The sequence below is a fragment of the Vipera ursinii genome, assembly GCF_947247035.1.
Source record: "Vipera ursinii genome assembly, chromosome: 1".
Taxonomy (NCBI): Eukaryota; Metazoa; Chordata; class Lepidosauria; order Squamata; family Viperidae; genus Vipera; species Vipera ursinii.
Genome location: NC_139512.1, coordinates 227,849,568 through 227,875,595, shown reverse-complemented (window position 1 = coordinate 227,875,595; position 26,028 = coordinate 227,849,568). Strand labels below are relative to the sequence as shown.

General features: G+C 39.8%; 1 protein-coding gene across 1 annotated transcript; it reads left to right on the top strand.

Moving 5' to 3' along the window:
• The first annotated feature begins 1,749 nt into the window (after window positions 1-1,749).
• On the top strand, window positions 1,750-25,731 carry ELOVL5 (ELOVL fatty acid elongase 5). Its single transcript, XM_083352831.1, has 7 exons — window positions 1,750-1,811; window positions 7,557-7,744; window positions 13,693-13,770; window positions 18,444-18,615; window positions 20,275-20,399; window positions 21,114-21,248; window positions 22,372-25,731. The coding sequence occupies exons 1-7, from the start codon at window positions 1,754-1,756 to the stop codon at window positions 22,501-22,503; spliced, it is 888 nt and encodes a 295-aa protein (XP_083208957.1). The 5' UTR covers window positions 1,750-1,753; the 3' UTR covers window positions 22,504-25,731.
• The last annotated feature ends 297 nt before the right edge of the window (window positions 25,732-26,028 follow it).

The following is a 26,028-nucleotide window of genomic DNA, read 5'->3' as shown; positions in this document are numbered from 1 at the left end:
TCAATTCGACTATATTTCTTTTGCTTTTGTAGTCTGCTTGACAGTCTGAAGGCTTATAATAAATATTCAGGGTTATTGCTAGTGGAAAGTATTTTAATCCAGTGTATGATCCTGTTTTGCAAAGCAGAAATCCTTCCAGGTAGCACCTGACATTGGAAGGCTAATATGAAAACAGGCCACAAAGCTTTCCTAACATTAGGTGCTTCTGAGCTATATTTTTGACCACTACGTTGCCTCCCTTCCCTGTTTACATAGTCATAAGACGTAAGGCTTAGCCAAAGTTAATTTGACAAAGTCAGTTCTCACTCAGCTGATGAGGCAGCTTTATATAAAGTCACAGATTGTTCAGCTGGGTTATAGTTCCGGAAGATCAAGCTGCTCCTAAGATTTGTATGAGACTCCTCCATTAATTTAAATTCACCAAAAAGAAAAAGGTAAGTCAGAATTATTTATAAAATGGAGAAGGGCAAACAGTTGGAAAAATACCTTGCTTAAAATTGTTTTACTAAAATGTGACTAATTAGAAAGCAGGCTACATGTACTTTTTCATTTCAAGCTTTGACTTGTCGGTGGTGTGCCAGTGTTTGAAAGGAGTAAAGATGGTTTCCCTCTTATTTATTTATTTAGTAAATTTTATGGCAGCCTATCTCCTGCACGTGACTCTGGGCAGCAAACAAAACAAATAGGAGCAAAATAAAACACAGCCAGTGAACAAAAACGTAAATAATTTAAAACAGCATAGAAAAGCAGCCAAGAATGATCAAACTCCGCACAGACGGTACAACCAGACAACGAGCTAACCCAGCTATTGTTGCATTAAAGATGAATTGTGTTCAGTGATGTTGTGTTCAGAAACAGTGGTTTTACCAGTTTTTCTAAACTTCACAATTGCCAGATTCAAAAATATCTTTGCTGAGACATATCACACTGTTAACTATTTTTTTTTATTTTAATTCCATTTATATCCCGCCCTTCTCCGAAGACTCAGGGCGGCTTACAAGCTTAGCAGTAGCCTTCATTCTATGTATATGCCTGCTTCTTAGGGCTTTCACACACACCCCAAGCGGCATTATTACAAAGTCAGCTTAATTGCCCCCAACAATCTGGGTCCTCATTTTACCTACCTCGGAAGGATGGAAGGCTGAGTCAACTTTGAGCCTGGTGGGATGCGAACCTGCACTAATTGCAGGCAGCTGGTGTTACTTAAGGAGGCATTAGCCCACTGCTCCACCAAGGCTCAACTACCTATTTGAAGCTCCTTTTTTTTTTTTTTTTTTTTTGCAAAGGAAGGCAACCTGGTCTTCTCTAGATTTTTTTTGGACTACAACTCCCATGAGCTTCAGACAAAGTAAATGCTATGGGGTTATTTGTTATATAAAACATCAGTGCATCATCAGGCTGCCCACCCTTCAGCAAATTATCATTGTATGATTCATTAAATCTTTTTTAACCTTCTAAAGCAATTGAAGAGAATCTTTGTAATTTCAGTGTACAGCTTAGTTAGAGCAGGTCCTAACTTTGTGCTACTGTCAAGGGATATGCAGCAAGTACTGTATAGTTAGTACAGAAAATGCAGCTACCTAATGCCAACTGTTCTCACATGTTTCAGAAAGACAAAACAAAAATACGATGGCGGTTCCTGTAAAACTGCATCAAAGGTTCAGAATTATCGTTAAATCTTAACTGGGTCTCAATCAGAGATCTACAGAAAAAATAAATGTTTTTTTTTTCCTCTTTCTTTCTAGGTGATACAATGGAATCACTGGATAAAACAATCAATAACTACCTGGATGTTTGGCTTGGGCCAAGAGGTATGTAGCTCACTTTCAAAGATTTGAATTGTTAAGATCTAGACAGCGCTAATCTCTGCCTGATTTGGCTACAACAGCTTCAGGCATGATTAGCTGGAGGGCTGTTTTCCTCTAGAGCAGGCATGTCAAACTCGCAACATCACATGACGTCGCATGACGTATCGTGACTTTCCCCATTGCCGGCAATGGGATGGGTGCAGTTTCAGCGTGACGCATTCGGCCCGTGGGCCGACAGTTTGACATGCCTACTCTAAAGGTTTGGCCTTTCTTAGCTGTACAGTCTAAAGGAAATAAACTTGATAGCTCCACCCATTTCTTAACCACAAGAAAATAAACTCCCCCTACAGGTTGTCCTCGACCTACGACCACAATTTTCTGTTGCTAAGTGAGACAGTTGTTATTTTGGCCCCATTTTACAACCTTTCTTGCCATGTAATTAAGTGAACCGTTGCAGTTTTTAAGTTAGTGACATGGTTGTGGAGTGAATCTGGCTTCCCAATTAACTTTGCTTGTCAGAAAGGTGATCACATGACCCTAGGACACTGCAACCATCATAAATATAAGCCAGTTGCCCAGCATCCAAATTTTGATCATGCAGATGCTACAACGGTTGCAAATGTGGAAAAATGGTCATAAGTCATTTTTTGTCAATTCCGTTGTATCTTGGAAAGATCACTAAATGAATGGTTGTATGTTGAGGACTATCTGTACATCTTTCTCTGTTCTGGCATCTCTCAGTCAGACTGTAAACTCCTTGCTGTAACTATCGGCGCAAGTAGATGGAACATTTAATAACAGAAAGCTGGTTTGGTGTAGGGATTAAGATGCTAGCCTAGAAACCAGGAGACTGTGAGTTTAGTCCCGCCTTAAGCATGAAAGCCATCTGAATGACTCTGGGCCAATCACCAGGAGATGGTGAGTTCTAGTCCCACCTTAGGCAGGAAAGCTTTCTGAGTGACTTTGGGCCAATCACTAAGGCACAGTGAGTTCTAGTCCCACCTTAGGCATGAAAGTTGTCTGAGTGACTCTTGACCTGTCCCTCTTTCTCAGCTCACCTGCCTCACACAGTTGGTGTTGTAGGGAAAGTAGGAGGAAGAAGTATTAGACATGTTCCCCAGCTTTAGTTATTTATAAAAAATAATAAAGTTGAGATTAAAAAGAATAGGGAAGAGAGGACAGCAAGGCATTTCTTCCTACACTGATTCAGTCTCTTAACTTCTACAAGTAGGGTTAGAAATAACAAATACCAATACTAAAATGATTCAGAGTATTGGAAGTTCAATATGTATATGCGAACAACATCGAAGGCAGTAGTAGATCAAAATGTGAACATCTCTCCAGACTACTACTTGAAAACTATGTCGATTTGGCTGTGATCCAGGAAACACGCATTGAGAATGAACAGCGGCTTAAAAGCAGAGGAAGAATACCTGGATATGACGACTTAGGCGCTATTTTTCATCAAACTTATGGTCTGATAGCATACGTGCGTAATAACATTGAAAACACATATTTATTGGAAACAAGCAGTGAGGATAACATCTACACTATCACAATTAAGATTGGAGACACCCAAGTTATAAGCCCCCTACTATCTCTTGGCCTAACACAGTTCTTCCAAGGATTCCACACCCGGGCATCTATATAGGAGATTTCAATAGCCACCATACCCAATGGAGATATATGCTTAATGATACTAACAGCGAGACCCCCTGCGAATGGGCAGAGCAGAACAACCTATACCTAGTTTTTGATGCTAAAGATCGAGGTACTTTTAAATCAGCTGCATGGAAGAAAGAGTATAACCCTGACTTATGTTTTGTTACACAAGATAAAACCAAACCTGTACCTGCCTCTCGGCAAATGCTACCAACCTTCCCCCATAGCCAACATAGATCTATTATTAAGACAGGAATAAAGATACCTATTATCAGATCTATATCCCGACCAAGGTGGAACCTGAAGATGGCCAACTGGGAAAAGTTTACGATGGACCTTGAGAACACAATAGGACGTATCCCGGCAGTTAGTAAAAGCTACTATCGCTTTGTCGGAGCAATCATGTCATTGGCTAAAAAATCCATCCCACGTGGCTTCCGAAAGGAATATATCCCAGGATGGAATGAAACCTGCGAAAACCTATACCAAAAACATCTAGAGAATGGTGATGCTGAGATAGCCGATGAACTTCTTCATAACCTTGACCTGGCGCGTAGGCAGAAATGGGAGCAAACTACATCTGGATTAGACTTTAAACACTCAAGCAGGAAGGCATGGAGCCTACTGAAAAAATTGGGAGGAGACCAACCAGCTCAACACAAACAACAGATCAAGTAGCAACTCGAATTGTCAACTTAACTAGAGTACCCCAGGATAAGAAACATACTAAATTAGTGAAAAGAGAAGTAAAGCACTTAAAAACTTTGTGCTCGCCTAGCCAGGAATATGCTCGACCCTTCCAAGTGGGTGAAATAGATACTGCCCTGAAGAATGTCAAAGATGGAAAATCTCCTGGTTTTGATGGAGTAATGCCTGAATTTATCATCCACTCTGGGCCTTGCACAAGAGAATGGCTTGCAAAATTCTACACAGATATCCTAACTTCCAGTAAGCTCCCTCCAGAATTTAAGAGAACCAAGGTAATCGGCATATTAAAACCTGGAAAAGAAAGCAACAAGCCAGAAAACTATTGCCCCATTGCTCTGTTATGTGTTTGTTATAAACTACTTGAAAGGTTAATACTTAACAGAATTGGACAGAAAATTAACGAACAAATACCGATTGAACAGGCTGGGTTTAGATCTTATCGGAGCTGTGCCGATCAAGTCCTTAGTCTTACTAGCCACACTGAAAGCAGCTATCAGAATAAATTGAAAATATCTGTTGTATTTGTGGATCTCACAGCAGCATACAATACAGTGTGGAGGGATGGTCTATTAAGCAAATTCCTCCATGCTGTCCCTTGTAGGACCATGGGCCGCCTAATAAATAACATGCTCTCAGCAAGGACCTTTCAAGTCATCATGGGCGATAAAATTAGTAAGCAAAGACATCTGAATAATGGACTCCCTCAGGGCTCTGTATTGGCCCCATCCTTATTCAACTTATATGTTTCCAATATACCACCCACGCTATCAACAAAGTTCTCTTACGCTGATGACTTGGCATTAGCATATAGCCACAAGAACATCAAAGTTACAGAAGGTGTATGTAGTGTATGTGGCTTAAGCATACACAGGCTGTCAGCACAGCAGGGGGCTGGACAGCTCCAGGCTATAACCACATTTGGTGGGAAAGCCTGGTTTGAACGAGTTTGACAGCCCCGGGCTATGGCCAGCTCTGGCGGGAAGCCAGGGTTTAAATCTATTGGCCTCCTGCACTGGCGGGAAGCCCAGGTTTGAATCCATTGGTTGGTTTTCACCTGGGCAGGTATAAAGGTACGCCAGGTAACCCCCTTTCCCCAGCGTTGTTCCTGACCTCAATAAAGAAGTTATCACCCAGCTGAGTGTCCGTCTCTGTGTGCGCCCACGCTACTTTACAGTGTACTTACAGCCAACCTTACAACTCTGAGCACATACTTCCACCAATGGAGGTTAATCTCAAGCGTAAGTAAGACAGTCACATCATGTTTCCACCTTAATAATAAACTGGCAAAAAGAGAACTCAATGTATACCTAAATAACGAATTGCTCCCATATGAGGCAACTCTAAAATATCTGGGGGGTCACCTTAGACAGGACACTGTCTTTTAAAAAACATATTCAGAATATGGCTGCCAAGGTTAACAGCAGAAACAACATTCTGCAAAAACTATGCGGAACAACTTGGGGAGCTTCAGCTCCAACTCTTCGATGCGCAGCCCTTGGGCTTTGCTACTCTGTAGCGGAATACTGCGCATCTGTATGGATAAACAGCTCACATACAAGACTTGTTGATGTTCAACTCAACCATATGATGAAATTAATTACTGGGTGCATAAAATCTACACCTATTCACTGGCTACCAGTTCTTAGCCACATAGTTCCCCCGCACCTACGACGACAAGAAGCTCTCATTTGGGAGTATAGTAAGATTCTGCTAAACTCCTCTCTACCCATTCATGCTTATACCTCTGATCTCTTAAGATGTCGATTAAAGTCAAGAAATCCACCACTCCTCACAGTGCTTAAGCTGCTGGCCGAACATCAGAGCACTATACAAAAATGGATGGAAGCATGGAGTAGCTATACCTCCCAAGATATTTCTGAGCATATTAATCCTAATAGTATACCTCCAGGATTTAATCTACCCCGACACATATGGGTGACATACAATAGAATTAGAACGACTCATGGGGTGTGTGCCGATTCTCTGTATAAATGGGGAAAGACACCTTCAGCACAATGTGATTGCGGGGCTCCCCGACAGACTATCCAACATACAGTGAGGGAATGCACTAATAGAAGATACACAGGAGATTTTAAGGACTTCCTCTGCATAACAACGGCAGCTACTGACTGGATCTCCAAACTCGACAATAAACTCTGAAATGTTATTTCTGTTTTCCTCTTAGGTTTTAATAATTGCTTCTTTTTTAAAAAAAATTGTTTTAACTGTTCTAACTTGTAAATATGAAGTGCTTTTAATTCTGTGTGTGACCAGCCATACGCTAAATAAATAAATACATACATACATACATACATACATACATACATACATACATACATACATACATTCATACATACATACAAGTTGGGTAAAATAAGTACTTGCTGTTGCCTCTTAAATATACTTCATAGAATTCCTCAGATGTTTATTAGTCTTCATCTGTATCCAAAGCCAGCTCAAAGTTGGCTCAGCATAATTGGCACAACATTTATTCCAGGCATTCAGATTATTGTATAAGATTAAAATTCAGTAGTGCCAAATTCCACACTGGCATTAGTATTTGAGATATTTGCATGGGAAGCAATTTGGATGGCTTTTATATTGAAGGCGAGACTAGAATTCACCGTCTCCTGGTTTTTAGCCTGGCGCCTAGATCAAACTGGCTCTCATTTGCTTAATTGTGCCATCCAATGAATGGGAATTAAGACGAAGCCCCAATACTGTTAAATATGAATGGATGAAAGTTTTAAATTCTAACTCCTGGAAGACCATTTTGAATGGAGGAGCTGAAACAGTTCTTCCCAAGAGAATTCAAAGCTGTTTGGGAAAAAATAATCTTTAATACCCATTATTTTGCTGCACTGCAGGCTTTTTTCATCAGTAAAACTGCAAGAACAGCAAATTAAATGGCAAGTCGGGCACTGTCTCATTTACAGCTCCTCTTATTAAAAAACATAATCCCATAATAGGATTGTAGGAGATAAAATTTAACCGAAAATGGAGAATTAAAAAAATAATGGGCTGCAGGTACTTTGAATCAGGATTTTAGAAACAAATATGAGAAGTGGCATGTCAAGTGCTCTTTTGGGGAACGGCATTTTATAAAGTAAAGAGAACATAATTAGTTATACTTCCCTTAGCAACAGCACAGTTAAATCAGACCTAATATGAGAGGGGGAGTGCTGTTGCATAAATAAGAACAAAAGACACTTGAGTGTATTTACCAGCTATTATTCCTTCAGTTTCTATGACTGAAGCTTTCCTAAAGAGATGGGAGAGGGAGGTGTTGGAATCTGGAATGGGCAGCTATTTGCTAGGGTTAAATCCCGGCTGCTGCAAAATAGGAACAATTGTAATAAAAATTATTTTCTGTTTCAGATCCCAGAGTAAAAGGATGGTTTCTCTTGACGAACTACAGACCTACCTTTATCTTCTCTGTCTTATATTTATTAATTATATGGCTAGGACCAAAGTATATGCAGAACCGACAGCCGTTTTCATGCAGGGGAATTCTAGTGGTCTACAATATTGGACTTACCCTTCTGTCCTTCTATATGTTTTATGAGGTAAGAAAGGGGGAAAAATATGCCTCTGTTTGGGAGCTCAGGCTTTGCAGAATGAGGATGATATTTTATTTAAGCCTGTAAGATCAGACAATTTATTGCCCTAGCATTTCTGTTTTGTCTTCTACAGGTAGTCCTCAAATTACAATGGCACTGAAAAAAGTGACTTATGACCTTCATAAGTCATCTGATCAAAATTTGGATGCTTGGCAACTGACTCATATTTATGACGGTTGCAGAGTCCCCTGGTCATGTGATCACCTTTTGTCACTTTCTGACAAAGTCAATGGGGAAATCAGATTTACTCAACAACTGTGTTACTAACTTAACAACTGAAGTGATTCACTTAACAACAAGAAGGTTGTAAAATGGGGCAAAATTCTCTGAACAACTTTCTCGCTTAGCAACAGAAATTTTGGGCTCAATTGTGGTCATACAGGGAGTATCTGTACTTCCCTAAAGATCATTTCCAATACTATATGCATAGCTCATTCCGTTAAGGACATATGTCCTTAACATACAACAAAAAAGTGAGCTGGTTATTATCTGAAAAAACAGGAAATTAGATCTAACCTTCTGCATGCCTCTAGCAACGGGGGAAAAAGAGAACAGAAAGTTTTGTCAGACCTATTTTAATTAATTGCGAAATGCAACTGGAAGTTGCTTCAGTGAAAGAACTCTTGTGGATTAGATTGGCATATCTTCTTAAATGCAGAGTTTTTCGAAAGAGTTAGTTCACATATTCAATAATCGAGCAAGGTACGTCTATCACGTGATAAGAGAGCTAGCCATCAAAAAGTAGTAAGAGCACAAAAAAATATGTACCTTTTAAAATTTCTACTCTTTAAAATTGATATAGATATGTTAAATGTTCTGTTTAGAAAACTTACAAAAAATGGATTTATTATGTGATATCAGGTTGCTATTGACTCGCAGCAACCACATACAGAAAGATAGTCCTTGACTAACCATTAACAGTTCAAAGTTACAACTACACTGAAAAAAGTGACTTGTAACCCTTCCTTGAAGTTACAACTGTTGCACCACTCCTGAGATCCATGTGATTGCAATTTGGGCATTCGGTCACCATCTTGTATTTACGACAGTTGCAGTGTTCTGCATCACGTGATCATAGCATGCTGGCTGTGGAATTCTGGGAGCTGATAGCCACACATTTTAAAGTTGCCAAGGTTGAGAAACATGTTCTATAATGAAGCCAAGGTTGTGCCCAATCTGAATTCTGGAAGGAAGCTGTTCTATAGGACAGGGAGTCAAAAAAATTACCATCCCCAGGCCTCTACCAGTCTGTCTTCAAATGGAGTGTGAACCTGTCAGACGTTACTTATACGTTTTGGACCATATGAGTGTAAGCTCTATTCACAAACTATATCCCACATGTAAATATGAGTGCACAAGCTTTCACCTGTGCATTTTTTTTAATTTTGTAGAATTCAAATTAAACAGATACTATACATAAATTGCACGTTTGCCATGCACTTGCAATATTTCAGGAAACTAATTTTGGCAGAACACTATCTCAGCATATCATCTTGTTTGTGTTATTTTCTGTATATGATTAGGAACAAAGACATGCAAAACAGCTCTTCTATTTCAGGAGGAAGTTGTTAGTTTAAGTGTTATATGAAGTCAAGGAGGAAAGAGGTCAAATGAATTAAGATCATCACATGTTACAAGTGATAGTTGAAATTCACTGCACATAAAGTAGAGCTTTCTTTATGCTGACCATACAGATAACTCTCTTCTAAATGAATTATATTTAGCTCCTTAGTATGTCTCTGAAGTGCACTTTAAAACATGTCTGACACAGCTACATAAACTTTTTTTATCTTTCTAAGGCTACAAGATTTATTTGTCCTTCTTTATGCTGAAGTCCTAGGGCTTTGTTTATCCCCATAATATGCTTTTTATTTAGATACTCCAGTCTTGGAAGGTTTGTGTGTTCATCCTCTTTATTTGTATATAGACTCCATAGACTCGCCACTTTAAGAAGACATGACCCTGAAATGTCATTAATGAATATTTAAACAAAATTATGTAAGGGGTTTAAGCAGATAACAGGAAGGGGTCTCTTGCAGGATGGGTACACTGCTTGGGTCTGGATATAAACAAATCAGAATTTCCATGCTATTCTGAGCATAGCTGGTATTTTTTACAGAGCAAACTTCAATATCCTCTGGTTATTCAAGAGTTTGTGGCATGCTCTAGTTTGTATTGGAATTCTAGGCCATTTTTACCCCAACAAATGGGACGGAAAGTCCTTGATGTAGTCTACACCTGTTTATTTTGCTCTTAAATAATATCTAAATAGGAAGTCTATGTAAGATACTTTGGTTTTTCTCATATCTTTGGGGAAAGATAGCCCAAACCATAGGATAAATAAATTCTATACCAGGGGTGTCAAACTGCCGGCCCGTGGGCTGGATGCATCATGTGGAGGCCGCACCCACCCCAGCTCCAGCAGTGCAAAAAAAAAAGTTGAGATGTATCACAACACGTGACGTGGCGAGTTTGACACCCATAGTCTATAGAAAATAAGGTGACTGGTTTCTACTAAGGCGGGATTTTATCCGAGAAACGGGATTGACAGAAATAACAGTGTTTTTCTTGTTATCTGCACAGTTTCAAAAGATGTTTCTCAGTGCTCCTCCAAGAGTTGGGGAAAATAGAAGAGCTTAAAATGTCATCCTTCCTAAGGAAAGCTTTGCTTCTACTGTATATAGAAAAAAGGATTTTTCCAGGCGATAATTGCTGTGTAAGAAAAAAATATATCTCACAATCAGCAACAAAAAAGAACTTATCAGAGAAATGTAACCTATTAAAATTTCATACAATTATGCAATTTATTTATTTAGGGGAGATGGTATTTGTTTTTCCACTTGGACATATTTGCTTTATCAAAAATAATGTTGAAATAAGATAACAACATTGGTCTTATGTATGCTAGATCAAATACTTTGGCACTGAAATTGTTGCTGATTATTTCCCTTTTAGCATCTTTATGAATGGTATCTTTTAACTTCTTTCTTAAAGGCAAGGATGATGTCAGAATATGTGTATGTTTGCTTATAAAATACAGTATATCTTTGCATGTCTGTCTGTCTGTCTGTCTGTCTCTATCTATCTCTCTATATATCTATCTATCTGTCTATCTACATAGCTAAAGTATAACTATATAAATACCCCACTGTTCTTCCAGAGACTTATGATAATCATTTAAGCAGTATTCCTCTTTGTGTTATGTTTACATTAAGTCCATGAAATACAGGTAGTCCTCAACTTAAAGCCACAATGGAGAGCCAGTTTGGTTTAGTAGTTAAAAGTCTATGCTAAAAATCAGGGGTCCTAGTCCCACTTTAGCCATGAAAGCCAACTGGGTGATTTGGGGGCAGTTATTGTCTCTCAGCCAAACCTACCTCCAAGGGTTGTTACTGTGGAGAACATAGGAGCAGAAAGGCGAATTAGATATGTTCACTACCTTGACCTATTTACAAAAAAATAAGGTGAGACAAAAAATGTAAAATAAAATTAAAAATTAAATAATTGATCACAGAATTGTGGTCCTACGTCGACCGTACCCATGTGACCAGAAATAAGCTTTTTCTGGGATGATCGTTAACCAAAGCCTGCAGTCATTAAGAGAATCTTTTCATTTGAAGGGCATGTTTTGCCCATGTGAATGGGTAGTTTTTGGAAACTGGCAAAAAAAAACATTGCAAATTGCAGTCATATCAATGCAAAATGCAACAAGTCATAAAGGCCACCCATGCAAGATGCAGTCATGACTGCAAGATACACTGTGACCATTTATGTTGGGTGTGGGTATGTTACGACCCTAAAGCACCCATTCTGTAGCCATCATAACTTTGAATGTTTGTAAGATGACCAGTCATAAAACAAGGACTACTTGTAATCTTAATTACAAGTAGGTCAGGTGAATCTAGGAGCATGATAGCTGTTTGGGATTTGAGCGTGGGGCTTCCCCTGTCATAGTCATGCAGTTTGACTTATGTCACATAATACAGGCTCCTTGCAGCTCAAATCAAGTGGAACTGGCATGTGGCACCAGGTTTCACAAACTGTCAGCTATACCAGGGGTCCCCAACCCCTGGGCCGTTGTCCACAGCTGTGAGCTATTCAGAACTGGACTGCCCAAACTGGACTGCAAGTGCACATACGCGCATCCCCCCCTTGCAAATCAGTCAGGAAACCTAAAACAGAAGGTTAATGGGAGGCATTAACAGAAGAATAGATTAGAGCAGACATGTCAAACACAAGGCCCGGGGGCCAGATCCGGCCCGTGAAGTGGTTTTATGTGGCCCCCGAAGTCATCCTGGAAACAGGGAACGGCCCCCACTGCCTTGGCCCTGGCCCAGAGACCCTCCTCCAGCCAGAGACCCTCAGATCTGTCCTACTCTTGCCCAGGCCCCCATAGGCACCCTTGATGCGAATGATGTAGAGCTGGCCATGCCCACCCAGTAGGCCATATGCACTTTAGCCACGCCCACCCAGTAGGCCACGCCCACCCAGGCCACACCCACCCGGCCCCCTGAGGGCAACCGCAATGCTGATGCAGCTCTCAATGAAATTAAGTTTGACACCCCTGGATTAGAATATAAACTCTTATTCTGCTCAGAGATAAGAGAAACCTGTATCACATTGACATACCAAATTGCGTGTTTGAAAAGGTGAGAATTAATTGTGGTGTGTTCCTATTTCTTCTTTGCTTTTGGTAAACCAGAATGTTGCAATCTTACACATTTTGGAAACTATCAGAACCTGTTTGACCACAGGCATCTGAAGCATAAAAGACTTATGTATAAGAAATGGAATATTTTAATATTAAATAACTTGAATATCCTAAAGCTTATTTAATTCCAACCTTTGAGGGGATTTATTTTATTTTATTTATTTTATTTTATTACATTTATATACCGCCCTTTCCCGAAGGACTCAGGGCGGTTTACAGGGTGATTAAAAAACAGAGATACAAAAGTTAAAAACAGATTAAAAAAATTATATTCGTCCCTGCATAAGTAAAACCCCAGTTAAAATTAAGATTAAAAGTAAAATTAAAATTCTCAGCCTGGGCCAGAGAGCTCGAAGAGCCAGGTCTTCAGGTCCCGGCGGAATGAACGGAGGTTGGGGGCAGTCCTCAGCTCCACTGGCAGCTGGTTCCAAAGGGCAGGCGCCCCCACTGAGAAGGCCCTATCCCTGGGTGTCGTCCACCGGCAATTTCTTACCGGTGGCACCCTGAGAAGACCCGCCCTGTGGGAGCGCACTGGACGAAGGGAGCTTGATGCCGGCAGCAGGTGTTCCCTCAGATTGTCTTTGGCCTCTTCCTCCATGTAATATCAGAAGGTTTTTGTGAGTACCAGTTCAGACTTTGCAAGGATTATTTGCCCTTCCTTCAGCTGCTCTTCAGAGGGAAAAAGAACGAGAAGGTGTGGCAGAAAGATAGAGAAAAGGTGAATCTCCCTGCTTTACTGGTAGTCCTCAACTTACAACCACCACCGAGCCCCAAAATTTATGTTACTCAGCAAGACATTAGTTGTGAATTTTGACCCCATTGTATGACCTTTCTTTCCACTTTCTGGTTAAGTGAATCACTCAGTTGTTTAGTTAGTAACATGGTTGTTAAGTGAATCTGGCTATCCAATCAGAAGGTCACATGACCCCATCATAAATATGAACCAATTGCCAAGCGTCTGTATTTTGATCATATGACCGTGGGGATGTTGCAACAGTCATAAGTCACTTTTTTCATTGCCGTTGTAACTTCGGTCAGTCGAGCAGTACCTGCATGGGGTAGGTCTACCCCCCTCGTGCTTTTTCTGGGTTGTCTTGGATATGATTTGGATTCTTTCAAGCTTTGACGGGTATCGCTTTGTAAACACCTGCTGTCTACTGACCAAATGTTTGTTTTGCACTAGCTGGTGACTGGCGTATGGGAAGGAGGATACAATTTCTTCTGTCAGGATACACACAGTGGAGGGGAAGCTGATATGAAGGTAACGTCCCAAGCTGCCTCTGCTGCTTTATTTTATCTCTTGGAAGAAGACACTTCCTACAGGTGTGAGCGTGCTTGCCTGGGAAGGATGCTCTTCTAAGCTCTGCCCTCTCAACCTCATGTTTTCCAAACGTGCTAAGAATCCACTCCTCCAATTCCAGCTAGCATGGCTGAGGTCATGCTTTATCTGAATCATCCGTCGGAAAAGGCGACCGAGCCTTTAATTTCAATTGCCTGCTAACGCTTTGCAAAAGGAAGCGACGCTTGTGCAAATCTCTCTAAAGGAAGACTTGTCATAAGAGTTGGAAGGCAAACATTTGCAGAAGGTGTATGTGGGATTTCTTTTTTCATTGTTCAAGCTAGCAAGGGTTTACCAGTAATATAACCCATAATAGGCCTTGAACAATAATAACTTGATCTGTCTTCGTTCAGCCAGGATGGTAGATGGGTGTGGCTCTTGCATGGGAAAGATTTACTAATATATCATGGCTTATTGATGTAGGAGAAGTAGGTAAAGTAGTCTGCAATAAAACTCACTTGGTTTGTTTTTATAAATTAACAGGGGGAAAAAAGTCAGAACTGACTGCTTAAAGAGCAATATGACCTGGCTGGTACTACACTCTAAATCTACTGATTTAATTAATTTATTACTTTTTTAAATTCAAAAATATACTGTATAAGTTTTTTAAAGGGTAATTTTACCTTTGAAGTGAAATTGTAATAGTAGTAGTAATAGTAGTAAATAGTTATATTTATTATTAGTAAATGGCTTTAAGCACCCCAGTTTCCTAACAACCATATGAATCCAACTTGGATGGAAAGGCTTGATAGGTTATTTAGTGTTTTAAGGCTGGGTGAGGAATGGAACCTGGGCCTTCCAGATAACACGAATGAATGTTTCACCTGCAAAAGTGTTTAGAGCAAAAACACCATCATTGGAACCATTTATTTTGTCTTTCCTACAAGAAATAGGATATGGAATTGTTTCTGATTACCCAGAAAGATTTTTGTTATAAGGAAAACTCTCTTAAACAGTAACTCTAAGTAAGTCTGCAGTTGAAAATAATAGCCCTTTTTAAAATGTGAAATCCCTTCTTAAAATTTGCCTTTGCTCACAATATACTGCCTGAACATAATACCATTCCCCGAAAACCTGCAGGGAATGCATTAGAAATTCAGGTGTTACTCCTTCATTTTCAAGCTCTTCAGTTTCGTAGTGCGCCTCTGATTTAAAAGAAAAAAACAGGTATTTGCATGGAACACTTCAAATGGAACAGTACTTGGAACTAGTGGCAGGGAGTTAAATAGCAAAAAATCTAACGAGTGAGTTCATAAAAGTTTGGCTGCGTTGCAGAAATGGGGAGTACATCCTAATTAATACCTGCGAAGTGTTGTCGACATGATTCACTTTAGGAAGGATGCTTTTAACGCCCATCTTGCTCTCCTTTGGAATATGCTCTTCTGATTTCCACTTCTGGTTTGTCTGTTTTGTAGAATAATTGCTCGAAAGAAAATAGTCTTCCATATTTTGTAAGGGTTTTTGTTTCTTTGTTTTTTAAGGATGAAAAGATAGGTCATAAAGTTTGAGCAACCCTTGCTGAGTTTTTCTTGAGGACTGATGAACTTCCATTGGGAGCTCATATGTTTCGTCCAGTCTTCACCCCTGAATCCATTCCATTCCATTCTAAAGCTCAAACTTGTTTTCTCCTTCTCCATTTAGTCTTGAATTTTTCTTAAATTGTAATTTGAGGCTGCTTGTAATTGCTTGCAATTGCTATCATTAGTGTTTATCATTTTTTCTACGTGTCTCCTTGGCAGGGCTCTATTCTAAAAGTCAGACTAAAAATAATTGTAATAAAATACATTTTTAGACTTTCAATTTCAATAGCAATTCCAGGAATCAGTAGACCAACCTCATCTATTTGAAACGTTTAGCCTTTATTTTGTGAGGTTTTAAAGTCTCCTTTAATCTGATATGGCATTTAGAGGAATCATTGATATGAGCCTAATGGTTCTTTGGAGGCTGTAGATAATCACTGAGTACTGCTATTTTTTTTAACCTCATTTTTAAAATGAGCACCTCAAAACAGGCTAAGATGGAACTTGGATATAAGCCATTGTCTGCAACATTGAAATATGCACTTTCCAGTTGTAATCTGATCAACATCGTGTGATCATTTCAGCAGGTATTGTTTTGAAATTTCAGTACCATTATCCTTTTTTGAAAAAATGTGCAAAAACTCTGTTTAGGAATTTTTAGATTGATTCGCAGTCTGAATCCTTTTGCTTTGCCAAATTTTTGCTTAGAGCCAGAACAGTTTAGAGTCTTATATTCTGCTTAGACCCAGAACAATTTAGAGTCCTCTAAATCTGTCTGTCCTCCCCATTTCTATTATGTACCTGGTGTCAGCAAAGGAGCCAAGCCTGTCGACCTCTCTTTTTCGTGTCACAGTAACAGGGAAGTATCAGTTCAGAACTTCTTCCCAAATTAAATTATTCACTAAGAATTATCTGACTCGTATAATTTACATTTGAATTGAGCATCTTTATCCTGCCTTTCGTCCAAACAGTATTGTATCATACAGGAGGGAGTATGTCAAATGATACAACTGTATTGAGAGTTGTAGTGTTCAAAAAACAATTTTGTGACTGAATAGGTTTTGGAACCCACAGGTAACCAACCCCAATAATCTATCAGTGTGGCTCTAGAACAGACATGTCAAACACAAGGCCCAGGGGCTGGATCCGGCCCACAAAGTGGTTTCATGCGGCCCACGAAGCCATCCTGGAAACAGTGAGGGAACGGCCCCCACTGCCTTGGCTCTGGCCCTGAGACCCTCCTTCTGCCAGAGACCCTCAGATCTGTCCCACTCCTGCCCAGCCCCCCCATAGGCACCCTTGATGCGAACAATGTAGAGCTGGCCACGCCCACCCAGTAGGCCATATGCACTCTAGCCACGCCCACCCAGTAGGCCACGCCCACCCAGGCCATACCCACCCGGCCCCCTGAGGGCAACCGCAATGCTGATGCGGCCCTCAATTAAATTGAGTTTGACACCCCTGCTCTAAAAGAATTGCATGCAAAAGGAATGAAAAGCTTTTCAAGACTCTGTAGTGGTTGACCTCTTAATCTGAAACTCTCCGGTAGTTCAAGACTCAGTCCCATCCATTTCTTTCTTTTCATAATCAGGTGTTGAAGTGCTTGTCTTAAGTGGGAAAAAATGAGATTGTGCAATCTTGAGAGCGGGGTGGTCGTGCAATTTGTTAAAAAAAAAAACATCTAAAACATCGAAATGAAGAGAGCTAATGGTTAATGGTCTCTGCTTTAGGTTATGCCAGGTGCCTGTTACGTAGCGATAGATTTAATAACCCACAGAATATATTTATCTTAATTTTGTAACATTAGGAAGAAATGAGCAAGCAATACACATCACAACTTACTGAAAGCTAGTAACAGTAACAAAGGGCATATCCCTTAAAATGCTAAAATTGCAAAATTCCCCAACAATTGAGCCTGAAACATTCATAATCCTGGATAATGCCAGGGAAAAGAAATTAGTCTTGAGGCTTTCCCTAAAAGTTTGTACTGCATTCTTTATTTTGGGGTTTCAGCCAAAAAGACTTCTTTCCATCAGCTACCCATTGTATTGTTGGAAGGGGGGGTTAATTTTCTCACCTAATTCTTGCTTTTGTTTGTAAATTCTTCAGTCTAATTATTCTTTGTCTTCTAACTTAGTTTTAATTGAGTCAGATATCAACATGGGCTACCGAAACAGGCTAGCTTGCTATTTCATAATAAGCTTCTCTGTAGCTTGCTCAAAACTAGTTCTCTCCCTTCATAATCAACCTTCTTCTGGACCTCAGTCTCTCCAACCTGGCAAAAGCTTAGGGAATACAATAGCCTTAACTCATGTTTGCTCAGATTGTTCAGGGATCTCTGTAGCAATGTGAGGATTAAACATTTCCCTTGTGAGTTTTGATGCACCTGAGCTACAGTTTAATAAGCATAAAATTATAGCGTCTTCTACTTCAGTCACAGCTTCAGTTTTATACCTATAATCAAGTAGCTGCTTCAGACATGCCCAAAGTGTTTGGACTGCACAGTAGAGCCACCTCTCTTTCCTTTGAACAGGAAAGATTGAACACCTGGCCGTGAAATGGTCCTGTGTTTGGAAGCCCAGAACACTATTGAATGAGGCCGTGGTCTAGCACAGGGTTTCTCAACCTTGGCAGGTTGAAGATCGGTAGACTTCAACTCCCAGAATTCCCCAGCCAGCGAATTCTGGGAGTTGAAGTTCACCCATTTTCAAGCTGTCAAGCTTGAGAAAAACTGCTCTAGCAGACAGTGGATCAGAAGGAGCACTTGATCCACTAGGACAGAGGTCCCCAACCTTTTGGTCACCAGGGAATGGGTACATGGAGAGAGGTTTTTCTGTGGATCGGAGGGGGCATGGATTTGTGTGCTGCCTACATCCTGCGGATGGGGCTTTGCTTGCGCAGCCTGGTTGCTGGTATGCCGCGGCCCGGTACTGGTCCACAGACCGGCGGTTGGGGACCCCTGCACTAGGATCTTGCCCAACTAGCACCTGACTTTGAGGCAGAGAAAATGCCCCGGAGTTTTATTTTACATGTCTTTGTGGATCAAAACATCTGAACTATTTCTCCTCTTACCAGATTATACGGGTCCTCTGGTGGTATTACTTCTCAAAGCTCATCGAATTTATGGATACTTTCTTCTTTATATTACGAAAAAATAACTACCAAATCACCATTCTTCATGTGTACCACCATACGACTATGTTGAATATTTGGTGGTTTGTTATGAACTGGGTGCCTTGTGGCCACTGTAAGTATTCTTGGGACTCTGGATGGGAGATGATCAGTGTGTCTGTGATACTGTACATACATATACACGAGTATAAATCTAGAAAAGTTTCATTTTTAAAAAAAGATTGCATGTGTACAGATAGTCCTTGATTTATGACCAGAATTGAGCCTGAAATTTCTGGCGTTAAGCAAGACATCTATTGAGTTTTGCTCCATTTTACAACCTTTCTTGCCGGAGTTCAGTGAATCACTGCAACTGTTAAATTAGTAACACGGTTATTAAGTGGATCTGGCTTCCCCATTGGCTTTGCTTATCAAGAGGTTGGAAAAAGTGATCACATGATTCCGGGACACTGCAACTGTCATAAATACATGCCAGTTGCCCAGCACCCAAATTTTGATCACATGACCATGGGGATGCTACAACGGTCGTAAGTGTGAAAAATACTCATAAGTCACTTTTTTCAGTGCTGCTCTAACTTCAAATGGTCACTAAATGAAAGTTCATAATTTGAGGACTGACTATATATGCCAAAGATGCTTTTTCAGGAGGAAGCTGGACTTTCTTTTTTTTTTTTTTCTTTGAAGACATTTCGCTTCTCATCGAAGAAGCTTCTTCAGCTCTGACTGGATGGTGAGGAAAATGAGAAGCTGAAGAAGCTTCTTGGATGAGAAGTGAAATGTCTTCAAAGAAAAACAAAGTCCAGTTGCCTCGTGAAAACGCATTTTTGGGATAACTATGACCTAGATGGCTGAGAATCTCTGTAGACATTTGCCTATATATGCCTTCTGTTAATTCACTAGATTGAAAGGGTTTTGTTTCTAATTGTTTATAAGGCTTATAATGACAATCGTCGAAGCTGTGGTTAATTTGGTAAAACTTCTTTTATTCTCAAGTCACCAAAGGTGAGGCTGATTGATTAACTCCTTCACTAAGTTACCTTTTCTCCTTGATTGCTACTTCTTTGTCTTATTTTGTTTAGCTTTGTATGTTGCCAGATGTTTGTCCCCTGCCAACTTGCACTGTGCTAGATGTTCTGAGTTACCAATTGGAAATAGGTACCAAACTGTCCAAAACAACGCCGGGCAGAAGCTATCAAAAAGCTTTTCTCTGCAGTAGCAGCTCTACATTAATGTCACACATACAGACATGTTATCATTTATATGTTCATGCAGCGTGGAGGCTTCCATACTGTTAACATCAGATGCCCGCAGCGCTTGCAGGAAATAACTTCCGTCTGTGTGCACCAGGTTAGCAAATGAGAGAGATGAGGAAACGGTCACTGTGCATTTAAAGTTCATTCGTCTTTGGTAGTAAATGCTTAGATGCAAAGTATGATGTAAATAGATGCCTCTTCTATCTCCGTGGTTATGTAGATTGACTACTGATTGCAATAAATGTTGATGTGTACAGCTGAATTACAGCCTATAAACAAAGTCGGTGCTATTACAATTTGTGGCATTCCCTAGAAACCACACTCTTAAGTAGCTTTGGGAGAAATCGCTTATAATTAAATTCAGAGATGACATTACACCACCTTTCCTTAGTGTTTCCAGGTTTTAATTTTATTCTAATCTTGGACTAAATTTCAAATGTTTGTAAGATATTAATTTTATAACTTATTTAGAGCGATACATTTCATCACTACATTTTCCCCTCTCTCCTTACAACCCATAGCGTATTTTGGGGCCACTCTTAACAGTTTTATTCATGTCCTCATGTATTCCTACTATGGACTATCTGCTATCCCATCTATGCGTCCATATCTCTGGTGGAAGAAATACATCACTCAGGGACAGCTGGTGAGTTGCAGTGAACTGTGGTTGCTTTTTTCAACAAATAGGAGCAAGTTCTTTTTGGAAAGAACCAAACATTTATAAGTTTGTATGAGATCTTAACGCATATGGCCACGGGGCTTGTAACTAAAATTCCTGGTTTCTGATTGTAGTTAAATTTGTTTGCCTTAACCCCAATCTTAGCTGTGGACTGTATTTGTACATTGTAATAAATGTTAATGTATCCAAATTCATCGTATGAGCTGATAGCAGAGCTGTGGGGACTCTTGTCCAAGAGAGGAAAAGTTCAGTAGACTGCCCTATTCTTTAATTTTCATAGCAATTTTTAGCAGGTGCAGAAGCTCCAGTATATGTCCCACCCTTTAGTACGCGTACAAAGGCATGTACAACGGAAGAGTTCCATTTGACATACAGGTAGTCCTCAACGTACAGCCGCAATTGAGCCCAAACTCATCTTTAAGCACTGCTCATTTGCACAAAAGTCACTTTTATCTTTTTGGTAACCTCCCTTCATGTTTTATATATTACTTCTTGAATTTAATTGAATGTCAGAAGTATCAACCTCCCAGTTAGCCTTACGGAATGGCTGGAAGTTGTGGTGCAGATTTTAATAAGAGCATACAGTAGGATTGTGATCGATTGTGATTGATTCTCGCTCTGCTTGGCTACTACAGGATTTGCTGTTTCCTTAAATAACCATTTTCTCCTCTTACCCTATAGATACAATTTGTTCTGACAATCATCCAGACAACCTGTGGGGTCATTTGGCCTTGTTCCTTCCCTATGGGATGGTTATACTTCCAAATTGGTTATATGATCTCCTTGATTATCCTTTTCGCAAATTTCTATGTCCAGGTAAGTTAAGTTAGGTATTTTCCAGAAAAAGAGGAGTGGGATGGCCATCACCAGTATTAAAAAAAAATTGCTAGAAGGGCTCATGCATCAAAACGTGCTTCTTAAATTTGTGGACAGTTGGATTTTAATATGAGAGAGTCTTTCATTCTATGCATTTTTGTATGGCTCCTTAAGCCAAGTATGCCTTCTCCCAGTTTCAGGATTGCTGAGTCATCCCAGGAAAAGACAGTTGTTTTAAGAAATTATAGGCAGGGCTACTTTTGTGACCCCATAGGCTCAAAGCACTTTTTGGCCTTCAAATATAAAACATTGCACAGTCCTAGTAGGCATCTGAAAAGGTACTATAGAACAGAGTTCCCCAAGCTTTCTGGCTTTGTGGATTGGCAGGGGTAAGGGAGAAGGGATGTGTTTGCACAAGCAGTGGGCAAGCACACGTGCGTGCAGCTCCATTTGCGTGAGTGATGGGCACTGCACAAATGGAGGGGCCAAGCACTCGCCCACTGCTTGCACAAGTGGGGATGCATGCGCTTGCCCGCCCCTTCCATGGCCCGATTTCAAATGGTTCATGGCCCAGGGGTTGGGGACTCTGCTATAGAATGCACTAAATATTGTTCTAAAAGATTATACAGTGATCTAATTAAATGGATCTTTTTAAGTAAGTGTGACATGGTTTGTCTCTTCCCCCCCCCCCCTCCATTTGTTAGTTTGGTGGGGATCTTAAGTTGTTTCAATTCAGCCTGGTTCTGTGTCCCAAATTTAGGATGATGATAATTTCTTGAATTTAGTAAGGAGTACCTTTGGATCTCCCCGGAATTAGGAGCACTGAATGAGCACGAGCATCCCCCTTACCCTTAGGCTGTATGAAGAGAAGGTTCTGTTCACATTTTGCAATAATCTAGACTAGAGTTTATTTTTTATTACTGTACAGGAGACTGTAGTTTGAGCAAACTTTAATTCTGATCACAAATCGGACTCTGCCCCTTAAGGCAATCTGAGTAGAGGAAGATACTTAACGTAATTTTAAAAAAAAACACCCTGATTTTTTTTTCCCCTTCTCTTTGGTCCTGTGGCAAAAGCTATTAGTGACCTGTCTCTTTGTGTGTTTGTGATTTTTGTTTTAAAGACTTACAACAAAAAAGCAGCCTCCAGAAGGAAAGAATATCAGAATGGATCCGCAGCTGCTATGAATGGGCACACAAATAGCTTTTCTTCTTTTGGGAACAATGTGAAGCAAATAAAACAAAGGAAGGATTGAAGACCAAACTGAAAAACTATTCTGATATCCCAGGCAACAACAACAACAAAATCTGATTGTAAGCACAATGTGTGTTGTGCACTGATAACTCTTGACAGCTACTGTAACTATTCCTGCCTAGAATAGTGTCGATTTATGTAGGATTTAACCAGTGCAAAACATCCTAGAAACTGTCCATAAGCTAAAGTTGATGATGTTGATAATCCTGGATGATCATAGGCTGAAGCATAAAATGTGGAAGGTGGTGTTATTGTAGTATGACAGACACTGCTGTTGCCTTACTAGTCAAAATAATAGGTGCTGAATTAGGATTCACAATTCCAAAAGTGTAATTCAGACTCATATTTTTAATTGTAGATAGTGCATGTTACTGTAATTTGTATGACAAAATTCAGTTCTTTTTTTTTCCAGTAGTTTAAAACACACATGCCTTAAATCAAAATAAAAGCAGGGCCTAAAATCTAATTACCAGTTTGAAAATGTATGGAACTGTTTCATTCTAAGGGAGCAGCTTCTCAAATGGCATTTTATGGCCCTAGTATGGATACCAAACAGAGAAGCACACAGGGTCATTGATGAAAAGTTCACATACATATGTGTGAGGGTCTCCCCACATCTTCAAGCGTACAGCCTCATTTCCTGTGGAGGGATTATATTTCCATACCGATGATGCAATCTCCTTAATGACCATTTTTACAAATGGCTATTTTCATGTGTAGAATATAAAAATGTCTATCTACCATACAGGTGATACCCAGAAAGCCAAGGTAAATCCCCTGTTAAACCCTTCACCATTGGCGCAGTATGTGTGCAGCCCGTTTTGAGGGAGGCATCTCTTTCAGCCGAGGTGCAGCGTTGTTTAATTCCTTTCGCAAATCAAGAGAGAGATGCAGTGGGCTGTCTGCCATGACGCTCAAAGGCGCTCACGCCTCTATATATGCTCTGTTTGAAATAACACCAGTGCTAAAAAAAAAATATTAAAAAAATTAAATGGCCATTTAGTTTGGTCAGGACTTGTTCTTTTTCTTGTTTTCTTGTAACAAGCCTGCAGCAGTTCACCTTTTAAGAGTAATTTATTTTTCTCCATTAACTTTTAATAAGTCACAGAAACTTCACGTTTGCTTTGGCAGTGTCTAGAATGGGATGCTGACTCTCTTAAGCATTGCGGGATGCTTGGGGAGGCTAGCCTGCTATCTTTCTCCCACCAAACGTTCCCAGTGTTGCATCCTGAAAACGTTGCTGTTTCCTTTTAAAACGACAGACAACATCTGAGATGAAACCAGCTGTGGGTTCTTCTCTTCCTGTTGAGGAAGGCACAGCTCGTTCTTTTCCCATTTCATCGCCCTGTCTTTCCCTCACTTGAAAAACCATAGAATGAGTCTTCAGGTTGGACCATAGCGAGCCAAGGAAAGGGCTCTTGATTAAATTACGAAGCAGATCTCTGAAAATTGCAGGTGTTGAGCATGACGGACAGCATTATTTCAACCACACTTCAAAGCTATTCCTGGGTAAATCTAGCATTTGCCCCATTTTTCCTAGTTTTTTGCCAATCAGTTGTTATTGCAACTTTTAACAAAACTTTGGGATGAACCCTGGCTTCCCCCCCTTACTCTGCAGTATTGAAGCCGGAGTATACTTGAGAATGAATAGCGTAGGGCAGAGAAGGCTATGTCTGTATAGGGAAACTTTTCTGCAAAATGGGGGATCTGCCCCAGTGCAAATAGGAATCCTTCCATTCACACAAGCAACTCTTGGATCCAACTCATTGACTTTAGAAATGTGCCTCTAGTAAATGTTTTCCAGCTTTTGCCTTTTCAGAATGTTGCGTTAGCTCATGTCAGACTATAGTTATATGAAAAATTCTTGGAACAAAATGAGGTTTGTTTCCTTCCATCCATTTCTTCTCTGGTTCCTTGTGTCATTGGACATTTATTTTGGAAATGCTTGTTGAAATCTCTGTTATGTTGTAATGGTTCCGTCCCACACACAAACCACACAGAGGTATTTACAGTGTTGGTTGATAAGCAGGTATCTGTAAAGAAATATACTGTGCAAAATGGTGGCGTTTTAATCTGTTAACATGCTAATCTGTACTTTGTATCAAGCCATTCCCTCCATCCTTGTCTGTCCAAGTTTATATATTAAAAGAGTTTTATGATTTTATATTTATACAGATATGAGTTTACCACGTTCTCGTACAGCTAATGTTTGAGACTAAGGGTTAGTCTTTGCAGATTTGATTTGTTTCTTCAGTCAATTCCTACGCATCCCTCCCCCCCTTGTTTCTGAATAAGACAGCACTGATTTACTTTGTGTGTGTGTTTAATGTTCTCAAGACTTATATGTACATGTCTTGGTTTCTAGTTATTGATTTGCAAAGTTTTCACATATTTCATACAGCAGCTTTACCATTCAAACAAAATATGCTGTCTAAATATGTGTGTGCTAAAAATAAAAAAAACCTTAGCTTGTCAGAAATACCTGCATTCTTATGTTTTGTGTTTAATCATTAAATCATTCTTGATACTTGTGCTTGTGTTTTAATATATTGACACTTTAATAGACCCAATGCAGCGTTGTAACACCTGTTGTTTAGTATTTGTACATTTACATGAGATAATCCAATTTTTTGCCCTTACATACCACCAATTACTGATGAATATTTTTTCCCTTGTTGTTAATTCCAGGAATAAATAAGCCAAGTTAACTTAACTTTTGAAAGGAAAAGGTTAAACAGCATTCAGCAAATGGACTTTAAAAAATTCTCCATTTTAATTTTTCTCATGTATTTTTCTCATGGTCCCCTGTTGCTTGCATGGAGAAGTTCCCACTGGCATTCATAAAAAACTTTCCTCTTGTCACAAGTAGACCCCAATTCCAGTTATGACAAATGCAGGTGGAAGAAAAGGATTGAAAAGGCCCCTTTGCCTCCTTGTCCTGGTTTGAAGTAGAGATTCTGCACTGGGAGTTCTTCAGTATCAATAAGGAATGCCATCTGAGTCAGAAACTGGGTCAAGTACAAAGCCTAAGAGATTTGTAAACTGCAGCTCACAGAATGACACTTTTTGATCTCCAGACCTGAAACAAAAGTGAGAAGTCTTATTTACAGTACGCCTGCTTGCATTTCTCTCTCTCTCCCTCCCTCCCTCCCCAGATTCATATTTGAAAGAAGCTATTTTATAACACCAATAAGCCCACTGAACAGTTTTTAACAGTCAGTACAGTGACAGATAATTGCCTACTCTATATTTAGCTGTTTTATTTAAGTATTTTAATAAAAATTTAAAAAAGTTAAAACCTCCTGTTGTTTTGTACCCTAAATGTCCTTTAAGCTGCAATTCCATATCTACTTAACTTGGAGAAGGTCCCACAGCACTTGGTCAGGATTACATCTGAGTAGATACTGAGAGAGGCTACGTTCCTGGGCAGGGGAGGACTTTGTTCAATGGACACGTGTACTTTAAAATAATTACTGTTTCCTTCTTTGAATTTTCTTCTAAACTGATAGAAGGGAATATTTGTAGC

What these genes read in the sequence shown, in the direction of transcription:
- ELOVL5 (XM_083352831.1), top strand. Translation starts at nt 1,754, where the DNA reads ATGGAATCACTGGATAAAACAATCAATAACTACCTGGATGTTTGGCTT. An exon ending in CCTTCTATATGTTTTATGAG is followed by an intron (nt 7,745 to 13,692) that starts GTAAGAAAGGGG and finishes GTTTTGCACTAG; the next exon opens with CTGGTGACTGGCGTATGGGA. An exon ending in GAGGGGAAGCTGATATGAAG is followed by an intron (nt 13,771 to 18,443) that starts GTAACGTCCCAA and finishes TCCTCTTACCAG; the next exon opens with ATTATACGGGTCCTCTGGTG.